This window comes from Labrus bergylta, chromosome 17 (genome assembly GCF_963930695.1).
Source record: "Labrus bergylta chromosome 17, fLabBer1.1, whole genome shotgun sequence".
NCBI lineage: Eukaryota > Metazoa > Chordata > Actinopteri > Labriformes > Labridae > Labrus > Labrus bergylta.
The window spans coordinates 19553206-19568946 of record NC_089211.1 but is presented as its reverse complement, the minus strand read 5'-3'; the positions used below and the strand labels follow the sequence as shown (position 1 = coordinate 19568946).

General features: G+C 39.5%; 1 protein-coding gene across 10 annotated transcripts in view; it reads left to right on the top strand.

Annotated features, from left to right (window-relative positions):
- LOC109990774 (probable E3 ubiquitin-protein ligase HERC1) overlaps window positions 1–5472 on the top strand; it is a 46518-nt gene extending 41046 nt beyond the window's left edge. For all 10 annotated transcript variants that reach the window (XM_065965600.1, XM_065965607.1, XM_065965602.1 and 7 more), the window contains 8 exons: window positions 2–171; window positions 324–493; window positions 1051–1216; window positions 1332–1408; window positions 1509–1761; window positions 1841–1993; window positions 3508–3813; window positions 4924–5472. In XM_065965600.1, the coding sequence (XP_065821672.1) occupies window positions 2–171; window positions 324–493; window positions 1051–1216; window positions 1332–1408; window positions 1509–1761; window positions 1841–1993; window positions 3508–3813; window positions 4924–5109 (1481 nt within the window). In that variant the 3' untranslated portion in view covers window positions 5110–5472. The remainder of the gene's footprint in view (window position 1; window positions 172–323; window positions 494–1050; window positions 1217–1331; window positions 1409–1508; window positions 1762–1840; window positions 1994–3507; window positions 3814–4923) is intronic.
- The last annotated feature ends 10269 nt before the right edge of the window (window positions 5473–15741 follow it).

Below are 15741 nucleotides of genomic sequence, written 5' to 3'. Positions count from 1 at the left end.
GGTGGCCCTGGGAACTTCCAGCTTGGCCTTCCCCAGTCAGTCCCTCCTCAGTACAACACTCTGAAAGACTGCAGCCCCGACGTCCTCAGCATGCGCCTCAGGGTCCTCAACAACTTCTCTGATCTCATGTACAAGTCCTGGAGGCTGCTCAACCTAGACGCCAGGAACCCAGTGAGCTCTGATCCCTCTTTCTAACATTTGCTTTTCAAAAACAAAAATCCTACTGCTTGTTAGTCTCCTCTTTAGCTGCTTCGTTTCCATCTTTCCATTGTGATGCCTCATTTACTTCCCCTATTTAATTCCCCGTCCTTCCCTCTATCCAGGTGTCTACTTCACGCTACAGTTCAGGGACAACAGCCATCATCCGCGGTGAACTCAGAGGCATTTTATCACCCAAGGTCAACACCCTGCCTCTGGTGCGCTCCATAGGCAGGACGATGACGCAGGGCAAAACATATGGGCCACAGATAACTGTGAAACGGATTTCAACGAGGTAAGGACGGCCGCTCGGTATGTTGGCAGAATCTGGACCATCTCAGCTGGTAATAAAATGAGATAATAAAAAATAAATAATATAAAAAGATTAAATCATTAAAAAAGCAGTAAAAAAAATGAAGCAATAAAGGAATTAATACTTATAAGAGCTAGAGATAAGAGATGAAAGAGGTAAAAATAAATAAAAAATGATTGAAAGCAATTCAAAAGATGTGAAAGTCTTTAAAAGGAACAAAAACGTCAAAAAGAAACTGTAGAAACTACAGATCATAAGAGCATTAAAATGAGATGAAAGAAATAAAGGAAATGAAAGCTATAAGAATTAGTAAAAGCAATAAAATGATTTAAAAACAATAGAGTAACAGAGATAAAAACAGTTAAAGGAGATAAACGCAAATAAATAAAATAAATAAATAAATAAAGGAATTCAAATAAATACAAGCCAAAGGAAATAAAGCAATCAGGAGAATGATACAGAGTATGAGACAGGATAAAAGTGAATTTTCGATGCAGTCTGTAAGTGTGTGTGTTGATCAAAACTTTCCACTCCCACAGAGGGCGTTCGAGTAAGCCCATCTTTGTGCAGATTGCGAAGCAAGTGGTGAGCCTGAACCCCCTCGAGCTGCGACTTCCATCTCGAGCCTGGAAGGTCAAGCTCGTCGGAGAGGGAGCGGACGATGCCGGAGGAGTGTTTGATGACACCATCACCGAGATGTGCCAGGTAGGATAGAAAAACCTCAACGGGGAAAAAGTTTCACAGCAACAGAACGAGCCTGGAACATTCTCTGCTCTCTGTCAAACGACGCTCCACATATACTCTGTGTTTTTCATCCAAGGAGCTGCAGTCTGGTGTCGTGGATCTTCTGATTCATACTCCCAACAGTTTTGCAGACGTGGGCTGTAACACAGACAGGTGCACATTTTGTAGTCTTCTTTTCTTGCATAGTATCCTTAAAAAATACATACTTTCTAAAAATCTGTCTTTTTCTGGCATTGGCTGCGGTTCTTCTCAGGTTCCTCTTGAACCCGGCGGCACTCTCAGAGGATCACATGATCCAGTTTCGCTTCCTGGGCATCCTCATGGCCGTGGCTATCCGCACGAAGAAACCTCTGGACTTACATCTGGCTCCACTGGTGTGGAAACAGCTCTGCTCGATGCCACTGGGGGGGCCAGACCTGGAGGAGGTAGACCTGCTCACCTACCGCACCCTGCAGGGAATCCTCCACCTGGAAAACAGCGGAATCACAGAGGATAATTTCCATGTGGTACGAAACTATGCAAATTGTCTCACTGTCAGATTTCAGTGATGAAACTTCTCTAACACTCCTGTGTCTCTTTTTGAAGATGATCCCACTGGACTCATTCATGGCCCACAGTGCAGATGGACGGCTGGTTCCTGTGGTTCCTGGAGGGCAGAACATCTCCCTCACATTTGCAAATCGGAACGAATATGTGGAGCGAGCTCTGGACTACAGGCTGCATGAGATGGACTCACAGGTTTGAGGGGTTGCAGGGGGATTTGGGGGCATTCAGCAGACGTGTTAAGCTACAATTGTGAAACCTATAGGAATGCTACACAGATTGATTTCTTTAGGAAACAACACATAATAACTCTTAACTAACTATTTCATGGCTCATTAGCTCATGTATGTCCACAACTGTGCAGCCCTGTGTAGCTCATATCATCCACCATTACACAAGCTGATTTGAAGCTACATTATGCTAGCTGTTCCTGCCGTCAAGTCAAAACCAGGGAGCATAAAATGAAAACAAAAAATCTATTAATGCTCTCTGTTACATCTACAGGTTGTCTATTTCTGCTGATTCTGTCAGAACAATCAAAGTCATTAGTTAAAGAATGTACCGACAAGATTTAAAGTAGCCGTCAAAGAGAGAAGGTTTTGATAAATACATCTGTTGTAGGAAGCATTTTCAGTTTTTACCCACAGAAAAATTGTCTTTTTATTTTTATTTAAGCTTCAGGGAAACCAGCCGTAGCATCAAAGTGACCCTCTCCTTCCTCATTCCCAATGCTGAGCCACAAACTCAACACATTTTCAGTCCACAATAAATCATTTATTAACACTGTTCACAAAATGAATCAAACAATCAGGGAGCGCACGGGCCAAAATAATAGACATAGCATCTAAGTCAGAAACCCAGAACTACCTTACCTCAAATAAAGTAATGAAAAGAACATTGAGGCATCTTGCTCCCTAACTGAAAAACTGGTGAAAAGGTTTAAGTGAAAGAAAAGGCTCCTCTCCCCTACAACATAACCAGGACTGCACAACGTAATAACAACATCTCAATTTAAACAAGACACAAAGTTTCTCATCTCAAAATGAACACGTCTCTCTTTGGAGGTGAGGAAGAAGGAGGGCAGCGTTCCAGCTTCCCCAGCTCCATTTTTAAACTGGCCGGCCACTGATTCCTTTTTTCCCAATTGAGGACGGGCACCTGCAGCGCAGCACGAAGACAGATGCACAAGAGCTGTTAATATTAAGCCTTTAATCCGGTATTCAAAAGAAAACTAATCTTTTAATAACAGGTTTGAAAACAAGTAGTCATTTTAAAGCATTATTTGACTTCAGCCTCTCGAATATGAACGATTAAAACTAAAAATAATCCTGAAATTTTCAGATCTTTGTCTTCTAGGAGCTGGCCTTTGGGTCATTTTGATTGGCTTTTGTTTTAGTCTTTGTAGACATTCATTGGCAAAATTATCAAAAACAATGAAAAAATAGAAATAGTCCTCAGTTACTAAGGTGGTAGAATTTATTTGACATCTTAAACCATAGAACTTCAGGCCTGGACCGCATTGGATATAAATGAATTGTACAATTATAAATTCAGTGTGGATGTTTTCTGCTGCATCTATTGGAAACAACTGGCATGCCGACCAGTTTCCATTAGGGCTCAGTGCACATCCTGTTTGTTGTGCTGTTGTTCCCTTTATCTCGCCCTCTGAAGTATCAAAGTACCCTCGCTTGTTGTTGTGTTGTGTCCAGGTGGCAGCAGTCAGAGAGGGCATGTCCACCATCATCCCCGTGCCCCTCCTCTCCCTGCTGACGGCACAGCAGCTGGAGCAGCTGGTCTGCGGCCTGCCAGAGGTCTCGGTCGAGATGCTGAAGAAGCTGGTGCGTTACCGTGACATCACAGAGAGCCACCAGCTCGTTGGCTGGTTCTGGCAGAGCCTCGAGGAGTTCACCAACGAGGAGCGAGTGCTCTTCCTGCGTTTCGTCTCTGGCCGGTCCAGGCTGCCCTCAAACCCCGCTGACATCACGCAGAAGTTCCAAATCATCAAGGTTGACAGGGTGAGGCCGCCGCTAACAAACTAACAGCCATGTTCAGAATAAACACTTTTTTTAAGTACAGATGAGCTCAATCACATCGAGCACAACTGGTTCAAATACAGAGCAGGAATTCTTTTGGGAATTCTTTGCCAAGCTTTTCTTTTATGACTCCAACACAGAAAAGACGTCAGAAACGAGGAGGTAGTTGTTGAAAAATGAAATCACAACCACATTTTTTGTATTTCCCAGGGTATTGTGTCTTATTTGCTGTAAATTCATAAACATTAAACATCGTATTGGAAGTAGATATCCAATATTTTTGGATGTGAAATTGTAATTGTAATTTATTTCAAGGATAGCCCCTTGAGATGCATCATCTCATCTTCAAGGGGGTCCTTACAAAACATAAATTAATCATCATAATACAAAATTAAAATAAAAGTTAAATCCAAAACATAATACCAAACATTTAAACACAGAGACACCCACACCACAAACACACACACACACACAATCAAATCAAATTGCAAACATGGGACGCGTTTTCTCTGGTAGGTGGAATATTAAGAATAACTTCTACAAATATGTTTGGAAGTGAGCGAGATGGCTGTAACCAAGAACTGTTTAAAATTAGAGCTACCAGCCAATGTTGAATGGATAAGAATAACAGATGGAACATGTGCTATGTAAAACATTTCTTTTCCAATGAATCACAAAAGGATTTTTATTTTTCAGAATTCAGACTAAGAGGACTGATAGAGAACTTTACTGCTTCAGATCCAACTGTATTTTACAGAGTATTGTATGTTTTGTATTGTAACACATCTTATTGCTTGCTCTTTTTTTTTTCAACATATTTATAATCTTCTGGCTCAACTCTCGAAGTTAAAAGCTCCCCATGTTCATTGAAAATAATTCAGGCTCATAAAACCTCTGAAACAATGTGTTGGTGATGTCACACTTACATTTATTTATATTTTGACTTGTTTATTTATTTTTGGAATGATAATAGAATTGCAGTCATCCTGATGTTATGTTTAATAATGGGGGTCAGTTGGATTCTTTAAAATAAAAAAGATCGTATACCCAAACAGGTAAAAAATGTACTAATTATCTTTTCATTTCCCTCAGCCAATCAACGGCCTCCCCACTGCTCAGACCTGCTTCTTCCTGTTCCGCCTCCCCCCGTACACGAGCCAGGCCATCCTCGCCGAGCGTCTGCGTTACTCCATCCACAACTGCCCCTCCATCGACATGGACAACTACATGCTGACACACAACACGGACCCGGCAGACAGCTCGGACACAGAGGACTGACGCAGCCGCATGTGGGCACCAGTGTGATGAATGTATCTTCTCTCATGCCATGAACATTATGCACTGAACACTGATTTTTATCCAAACCTGTACTGTAGTGTACTGTTTATATGTCGCTTGATTTAAAGGTACGTGTAGTTCTGGCTTTTCCACTGTAGTACAAGGTGTTGTGATTATTGCAGTGACAACTCTGAAACCAAACTACAGGGAAACAGAATATACGATTTTTCAATATAAAGGTGAATAAGCCACAATAAAAGAGTACATGTGCCTGTTTGTTTGGAAATAATGTACATGTAATAACTTATTGTCCTGCCCCACACAGGCAGTATTATTGTAAAATAAACAGTGTTTAAATAAGGATTGAAGTGTTTTATATTTGGAATCTGTATATCAAACATTCACCAGTGTATAGCTTTCCTGAAAGGATCAATATAAATATAATAAGAAGTTCATTTAGTATCAAAATAAAGTAAACTTTCTATAAAGTAAGGCAACCATAAAGCTTGCTCATCTCAGCAGTGGGTGGGATTTAAAGTATATAGAACTTTTAGTGAATGGAAAAATTTAAAACATTTTGTATAGAAGTAATCGTCCAGAACAGTGTATGTTGTTGTCAGTGTCTCATATTGTTTGCTGTTGCAGTAAAAAAAAAAATCAAAATAACTATTTCCAGTTTAATGGGATGCTAGAAAAAATGATCAGAGGAACAGCAAAGTGAGGGATCAACCCCTGAGGATCATGAATGTCCTTCTAAAGTACCTGGATAAAAGTGACAACCATAAACTCATAACGTTAGTATTCTCTTCAAATCTAAAATCCTCTTCAATATAAAAAAAACAGAAATGTGTTGTTTAAAAAAAAAACCCTCACAACTCAGCCAATAAATACTGTTCATGTAAATAAAAAAAATCAGTTTTCATTTGAAAAGAAGCTGCTTGGGTTAACAGGCTTTCAGGAGCCTTTGTGTTTCATTATTTACCACATGAAAGGCAAATAACACGCAGCGCTACAACTCTCCTTATTAATAAAAAGGGATCTTAATTCAATTCCCCTGAGTCTAATGTTGTCCTGCGTCAGCACAGCTGGTGTGTCTGCAATTTGTCTGTGCTAGAGAGAAGTACGTCTGCTGTGACCTTATTACCCATCTGTTTCCCTGCGTGCTGTGCAGCCAGTAATACAGAATTCAACCTGCAGTCAGCAGCCCTGCAGCTGAGAGGGGGAGGCTTTTTCTTAAGGGCGCTCGCCTGCTAGCTATTAATATAACAAACATCTATCACCTTTATTAGTGCATGTATTTGGAGAAAATCTTGTGATTTTGTTTTAAAAAATTGGTAAAACTGAATTGCCTGAAGTCTACTCGGGATTTCTGCTGTGAAAAAGATGCAAATTCAGGTATATTATATTTAATCTGACAGCACGTGTGGAAACAGAGAGGAGCATGATGTAGGTCCACCTGAACAAATAAGGCCACTTACAAATAGGATTGTCACCATACAAGAGTTTTAAAATTCAATATGGTTTAAGTAAAAATCAAAACAGTGGCTCAACCTTTTTTGATCCAAAGCTTCAATAGTCCAAAGCTTCAATATCAGGTCGTTTTTTCTTCATTAATTACTCAAAAAGGCTCAAATACGATGCAGTAACATATCAGTACCCAAACGTTTCCAACTAATTTGTGCAGTTCAGACTCTCTCTCTCTTTCCCTTGTGGCAGCTCTTGGTTAAAAATATCGGTGAAGATCTGTAGTTTTTTAAAGCTTCAGCAGTTTTCAATACTATCGCTCATGAAAATAACTAAGATTGTGTCATTTTTAAACAGGTGATATCTAAAAGTATCGTGAACATTTTGACAACCTTCAAAATAATCTATCCTGCCTGGGAATGTATGTTCAAATCAGCCTCTTTTGAAATAGATTTAAGATATAGCAACTCATCCCTACAGTTTTATTTTTTTTGTCTGAAAGAACGATGACAAGGACCTCATGTTGACTCAATAGAAACGATCATAAAGCAAAGTCCTTAGATTGGATTGACAGAAGACGGAGGTATATTATCCCTGCAGAAAGAACATCTTAAATACACAGTAAGAATGAAGGCATATCAATAACTGTGAGTAACTGCAAGACTTCATTTCAGGTTTTAAATATCATAGTTGTTGTATTTTCTGGAAGGCAGCGTGAGTGGAAAAAGGATCGACAACCAGGTTGCAGATTTCTCAGATAAAACAGAAAGTCATTCAGGCTGGCGACTCACACAAACACACAAAATGTGCTCTGCAGACACAAACAGGAGGAGTTAGGCAAACAGAAAAACTGGCTCTCCTCACAGCCTTCCCAAAAGTGACACCACATCAACCAATCTGCTGATCTCACACACATTAAATACCCTGTCACCTGTCCTCATGGGCCAATCAGAGAGGAGCGCTGTAATCAGGGACAGATTGACTGCAGGTGTAATCAATCTCTCCTGCCTCTGGAGTGAATGAGACTCAAACATGTTGAACAAAGGACAAAAATACCAAACTTCCCTTCTGAAGTCCAAACATGGCTTACATATAAAGGAAATACATCACTGAAACATTCTTTAACTTAAAAAAAAAAATCATCAACTACTTTTGGAGAACTCAATTATTTACTCATATTTCTACATACACATTTGACTCTTAAGGGAAGAGGAATGTGCTCCTTTCTCTAGGCCAAGACATCAACATGTATTCTGCATTCTACATTTTAGTATTGGAGACGGTATGCTCCACAACAGACGTGTTGAAGACAAGGTTATAAATATGTAATACTTCCTATTCCCACAGGAGGGCAGGCTGGTAGTTGTGCTAAGATGTGAAAGTTCAAGAGACCTTTGAGACTAAGCAGAGCTCATCAGTAAACACCCCCCCCCCCCCCCCCACACACACACACACACACACACACACACAGGAGGAGAGACAGCATATATAGCTGATGGTGCATATCACTGTCAGCAAATCTCTTGTCACTCTGTGTCTTCCATCAGCTGTTTTGATCCGTACAAATGGATGACAACATACAAGACGACAGACAACATGGTCAAATTACTCCGATCATACACCTTTTACAACCTGAGGAACATTGACAGATGGATCTCTTTGGATTGACATGTTAGGTCATATAAGTGCAGCTGGCTTTAGTTTGCGTGATAAACTTGTTTTCAAAACAAGAATTGCTTGCGCGTCACTGCTCTAACTAGGGCAGAGGGGTTTGTTTCCTCCCAGGTGCAATTCACAAAAAAACATCTTTGCCCAGTTTCCAAAAAACACATGAGGATCTCTTAATTTGTTCAACTTAGTTCATCCATTACAAAACACAGAAATGTTATTCTGTGAATCAAAGACAGCTGGATTTCTATGCATGCAGTCCTTCAGGATGGCATGTTTGTTATCGAGTGAGCTACATGAATAAAGGCAGCACTGTGGAGAGAGAGGGGGGAGTTGACATAATAATTTAGCACTCTGCATGAAAGCAATTCAGCATAAGTACTGTGACAGCAGCAGTGCTGCAAGCACCCAGTTAAAGAGAGTACGAGCCCTGATTTAGCATACAGTATTTTAAAATGAATTTTAATCAATGCTCATGTAATTCATGAGTCTCCCGTCATATGCGACACAAATATCACACTGTCCCAACTGAGCACTAACCAAGTCTTTAACGTTGAAATTTGGTTAACAACAGGCTGAAATCAGGTCGGTCGATTCAAGGCCTACCTCTCAACCTCTTTCAACACACTTTTAACATTAGTGTGTCAGAAAACACAACTTTTTTCTTTTAAGAATTTAAAGGCTGTAAAAAATGACGATTGTAACAACATTTTCTCAAAACCATTTTCAGCAGTGGGGGAAATCCCATCGATGCAAAGACATAATTTCATACCATTTTATGTTTCATACAAAAATCATAAATACGGCGCTTTATTGGCTGTGTGATGTTAACAAGAAGGTTAAGAGGCATTGTAAAGAGAGCATTTACAAACATTCCCCTCAGAAGAAAAAGAAGCTTTACAGCTCTGAATAAAGCTTTCAGAGACAGAAACTGACATAGTTAATTGATATCTGACGGGAAACTGAGCAGGAGAGGACTTGGTGGCTTATTGGTGGTGAGTGGTATGCTGCATATAGGCAAAATGATGAAGGAATCCAGCTCTGCCCATTTGCTGCATACACAGTAAAAGAAAAATTATCTTCACATTATATATGTCATGACATGGGAATCGCTGTTAATATGTCTGTGAATGTGTGACAGATGCAGATTTTCCAGCAAAATCTAGACGTGTAATTGACACTTTCATAAGTCTGTGAAACACGTTCACTGTTGAACCGGTTTTAAATGTCTTTAGCCATAGATGATTTTGCCAGAATTATTCAACTTTGCTTCTACCCCAATGGCATCACTATGCTGATGACACCCTAGTGTTTTCATTTAGCCGTCTTAAGAGTAAGAAAACAGTAAAGAATATTTTACATGAAGCCTTTTTTTTTCTGATCAGGCTATTCTGATTATTCATGTAAATATCACAATTTGGATGTTTGCAGGAAAACAGCATATACCCTATGGAGGCCAGTAAGTAATCCCATGTAAGACTCAAGAACGTCTTTGTGTCTCTTTGGTTTTTGTGCTAATTAGTGAGTTTCACTGGTGGGGGTTAGCTTTTGTTTGTACTATTGGCCAGCTGCTTTCCTCTGCTTTTATTTTCAAGTTAAAATATTTTGAATTGTCTACTTGCACATACATAATTTTAAACGGACAAATTAATTGATTACCCAAAACATTGAAACATTACTTTCGTTGACATCAGCTGGCCCTGCCTTAAATTCTGCTACTCCCACTTTAAGATTACTCAAAGCCTGTGAAGAGAAAATGTCAATAATGCCCAGCATGTTCCAGGGCCTACGTCCAGCTGAATCATTTGGAGAGAACTGGTTCTTCTTTGATACATGTATTAGTCAGTGTGTCAGCTTCTTCCATCTCGAAAAACAATAATGTTACAAACAGCTTATTTAGGAAATACTGTCCAAGAAATACCACACACACGTGGAAACTAACCTTTTCACATGTACCTTTTTGTTATTCCTGTAGTTGTACTCTAGATTATGGAGTTCAATAGCTTGATTGTTTATGACCTCTGTTCAACTTGTAATAGGAGCAATAATCCAAATCAGGTTTCTTTTTCTTTTTTTTGTAATGAACTCTTTACCTCTCCATCTGCAGGGTTCTGGTTGTATCATTAACAGACTTGTGCAAATGCAATATCACCACGTTGGAAGTTATCCTCCTCTATTTCATAAACATCTAAAATGCTCGAGTGTTTACCATGAAAATAACATCCTGAGGCTCTACAAGCAGATCTGAGCCTGCTCCACTGAGCTTCCTATTATCTGTCAGATGTCAAAATAAAATTACAATATTAGCAAGGAAAGTGTAAAGTCATTTGAATTATATATCTCTGTATCTGTTTTCCAACCAAACACTCTTTTGTTTTTCATCTCTTACATCAGGGTGGTTATGTAGAGAGATGCAGGGACAATATATTATTATTTGCATTATGGACTTATCATTTTGACAATTTCAAATGTTGTCCATGTTTCAAAACTGCAAATAACGTAGTATACAAATAATAGATTGTATAAAAATGGACGTAGTCCTGGTGACAACACCTATTGGTTTATGATGAAGCTTTTTGAAGCCCAAAGATACTGCAGTCCAAATTCAAAACCTTGATGAGTGTTGTCTCCACCCACCTGCACCTCCCCAGTCGATGAAGATGCAGGATGTCATGAAGCGGACACTGAAGCTTTAGTATTTATCCAGCTGCGTATTGGTCTTGAAACCTTTATTTGTTTTCCTCTCTTTCTCTTTTTTCAAAAGCATCTCTAATATTTATCCTAGTTTTAGTTTCTGGTCATGGAGCTTTATAAAAATGCAGAGACTTTTTAGGTCAGTTAGATCAATTTTATCTGAACCAGTTAGCTTCCATCACTGCAACACCTGTTGTTTTGCGGTTTGCCTGGCAAAACGAGGGACGTCGAAAAACGGTTGTGTGGGGGGGCCTCAAAACTACTTACCTTCTCTGGTCAAAACAAAAACAAACTATTCAGCACTGGAATCCAAACTTTGGAGTAGGTTGTACTGGCTGCTGCGTTGTTGTCAGAGAAGCCAGCCCTTCAACATTGCAGGTTTCCTTAATGTCTGATGATATAGTAAGGTTACTTTATGGTTTATTTCAGTAGATATCTTACATATTGGTCCTTTAATTTTGGTTTCTGATATATTACTCACGCCTCTGTAGAATGTACAAGGTCTCTCCAACCTGAATTTTTAATTAGTCAAAGGAGGGTGTGACCTACATTATCTCACTGAGGCTACACAGGAGTGTAACCAGTCACCTGATTCCCCCCCCGCCTTACCTCACCTCCTCTCACTCCCCGCCAAAATCAGGGGAGCTCAGTTCATCCGAGTGAATGGATGAGGGCTGCTTTGAAAACAAGGGCACTTGGGCGCGGGTCAGTGAATAACTGAGGTAACGCGGTGATGTGATGTGTACCTGGTCTGCTAAGGGCCTGTTTAAGTATGCTGGCTGGCACCTTTCATTCTCTTATTACAGGACAGGACAGAAAAGGACCAGCAGCATGTGACCCATGCACCTCAAAGACACTTAAGACTGTGGTACAGTTTCAGCAGGAGATGGGTTATGAATGAGCTCGACTTCCTGGACATGTTAAAAGTTTAAACGTTTGATCTCCACTTTGTTCCGTGTGATTGCTTTACCAGAATGTAAATTATCAGTCCACAAACCTTCCATACATTTTTGTTAGCTTTCTTTTCATCTGTAGCACTCTGACATCTGCCCGTTAAATCAAATCTATGAAGCTACAGCCAGGTGGTTAGCCACAAAACATGAAAGCAGGTAGAAACGTTATTTTTTTCAACAGATTTGCTTGTTCAGTACAAAGCTTCTTAACTGCTCTTCTTCCCTTTTTTCGTTTAGCAACACACCTAATTCCACATCAGAATACAAAAATTGTACATGCATGCTTACTGTCCACGCTATTGCTTGGCAACTACATAGCCTCAGCATTTTTATATTGACTAGATGGGAGCTTTTCTTCTGCTAGCGAGCTAAAGTAGGCGGCAGCTAGGCTCACAGCCAAGCTAGCTTTTCCAAGTAAAGTTGGAAGGACATTCATTTGTAACTTAAAACTGTTTTATTTATTTTGTTGGGTAAGGGTGGAAACCTCTGCCAATCATTTTGCTAGTAGCAAAACAGTACAGTAAAATAAACTGTAGATGCGATTAAACATTGCGGTGAGCTAGATGGGATCGCTAACAGGAGGTTTATTACCTCACAGCCAGGCTAGCCGTTTTTCCTTGCTTCCAGATCTTATAGATACGCAGAATGGCTGCTGGCTTTAGCTTAATATTAAGGCTTAAGTTAAAAGAGTCTTTATTATTTTTTCAACAACTCAACATTAAAGTGATAATCTTAAAAAAAACTCCTCAAACAGGATCTTTATGGTAGTAACAATGATAAAGAATAAAAGTGACTCAGCTCTCTTCCACCATGTTTTCTGCACAATTAAGGAAAAACTTAAGTGTTAAGTGTTTAAATGCATCTCGATTTAGATTGGGCTTCTTGAAAAGTTTAAGGAGTTTTTTTTTAATATTTTCAATCTGGGGAACAGTTTGGCTATAAAAACTCTCTTTTAACAAAAGATTCAAATGTAGGCCTATTGCTCTTTAAATACAGTACCAGTGAGCAGATGTTTCTGTCACGACCAACAACCAACTTGCTCTTTAGCTGTAATTCCCCTCAAATGGCCAGTGGAGTGAAAAGCTGAGGTGTGTCATTGGACTTAAGGAGGATAAGTGAGACTAGTTGGCAAAGCATGTGAGACTGCTCTGATTAATAATGCAACAGTGTCTGAAAGGGCAACACAATCTTCTCATACTATTGGACCTTTCCAGAATAACTCTAAAAGAGGACTGTTAAACATTTATCATTGCACCTGTTTCATTGATTGAGATTTTCAATTGCTGGACAATCACTGGTCTGTAGAGGAATTTGGTATGTTGCGCTTTGATTCCCAATTAAGGTCTAAGCTAAGGTAACATCTTCAGGCATTCCCAAGCTGGTAATTAGAATAGAATAGAATAAATCTTTATTGTCCACTAGAGGTGGGAATTTGCAGTCAAGATTAAAGATGTTTACTGCACTTGGAATAAATTACTTCTTAAAGACATTTTTAGATGCCAGAAGGACTCTATAGCGCCTCCCAGAGCTCAGTGGCTCAAACTGGTAGAAGAAAGGATGGAAGTTATCTGCTATAATACTCCTTGCTTTCTTCCTCGCCGTATCCGTAAATAATTGAGACAGAGGTGTTTGTGGCTTGCCCACTATTTTGCCTGCTGTTGACACAAAGACTACTGAGTTTTCTAAGGCGATAAAGTCACTGTGAGCGTTTCTTGAAGATATACCTTGAAGATATTTTCAGAGAAGCTCAACTGGCGGTCCAAAATTGTGCCAAGGTATTTAAAGTGTTCCATAGTTTCAACAAGTTGGCAATCAAGTGAAACTGGCTCAATTTTTAGATCTTGTTTAGTGCAGATAATTTATCATTTTGTCTTGGCTACATTCATTTCTAGCTGGCTGGTGTGACACCATGTCTCCAGAGCCTTTGTGCGGAGTGAATATGCAGATTCATCAGAAGCATTTTCTCTAACAGGCCAACAAGGGCCACATCATCTGCATATTTAAATAAACTGAAATGTGTCTATTTGTTGTAAAGCTACCTTACAAATATGAATCTTAGAACCCAATCTAATGTTCCAACTACTTACCACAGCTGACTTCGACAAATCTGTGAGAAACATTTACAGCAAACAAACATCTCCAGCCAATATACATTTATACTAGAACATTATGATTGACACTGACGGTTAAACACCAGGTGGTGGAAAGCTTTGTCTGTATTAGTGCTCAATTGACAACTCTGCTATTGTCAGGTGAGGCAAGTAATTCGTTTTTTTTTCCTGCACTTTGATAATTCATAGAGCAGGAAAAAAGCCATCTGGGCAGTGGAGTAATTCACTAGTGTGGCCTGGCAATCCATGGAGCCACATGTGTCAAAAGCCTGCCAAAACTCATGTTGCACATTACCATGTTACATGAGACCCAACAGCCCTGTCAATGGTTTCCAGAACTTTTCTCAGTAGTAACTGAATCAATAGTTGACTCAATAGCTATTTAAAATGTTAAATAGTTATCAACATTATCGAGGTTAACAGTTCCTTCCATTTCTTATCAAACTAAAGTAAAAGTTAAATGAAAATAACATGTCATTTTTAATTTCTTTCTTAATATTTGCGACTGAGCAGATAATGGCTCATGTGTTTAAAGTGAAAACTTAAAAATATTATTTGGATATTTAATGAGGTTTAAGGTAAAACAGAGGGACTGATGGGGGGAAATTTATTTGTTTCCATTTTCTCATGACTGCCAATAAAATCCAAAATACTCACTGAGGCTCATTGAATCCTCTTTATTTTAAAGCCATGTAATAATACGTCATCATGCTAAATACGGATGAAGCTACAGCTGGCTAATATATCTGGTTTACAGATGTTGCCCAGCAGAGCGCCCGTCCATCCTTTGGCTTACACTCACTACATTATCGATGGTCGGGGCTTTACCTCCTGTGGCTGGCAGTGGGCATCAGCAGAGCTTCATACAGCCAAAGCTGCTCACAGAGGTTGGAAGCCAAAGCTAAACAACAGAGCTTTATTTCAATGAGCTATTATGCAACAACATCTGGGCGAGGGACCTTGCGAGACAAGCACATCTTTTTTTTTTTTTCATAAAGCAGTGATTACATCAATACCAACAAGCCTATGCCTCTTCTCTCCCAATGGGATCAAAACATGAAGGGCATTCCTATTGCTTAGTTGACTCCGAGCCAGAAACAGGAATTTCTCTCACCCACCTCTCCCCTTGTCTCCCTTTTTTTATTTGCTAATGATGTTCAGATCAAGAATCATTTTGTATTCTCAGTAATCATGAACATCTGGTGTGCTCCATCTGGCCATGTTGTTGTCTGATGGGCTTGACCATTATTATTAGTTTAAAAAAAAAAAAGGTTGTATAAATGCACAAGCTGGTTTGGGGTGAGCTATTTTTGGACGAGATTAGAGATGTTCAAATATTTCCAAGCACAGGAAGTGGAGCGTAATATGAATGAATACTTAATGCACTTTTGGTTGGTGCAGACAGTGGATAAAAGAAAAGTCTGGTGTGTTTGGCAACAGAAATAAAAGAGACAACCCTTTGATGTGTTTCAGAATATTATATGAAGCTGTTTTTTAAGACCCTCCAACATCTAGTTTCTGGGGCAAAAAAAGCCCACATATCTTCACTACAACAGTTTACAAATCCAAACCCTATATTTACATAGTGTAGGGTCAGGACACAGAGATGATGACGCAGGAGAAAGCAAAGGACGACATGTGTTGTGGGGGGACCTAGTTAAGCTCCCTGCTGGCTTAAAATACCAAACAAAGTAGGGCTGTATCATACAGTATAAACCCGACACCTGGGATAAAGTATGCAT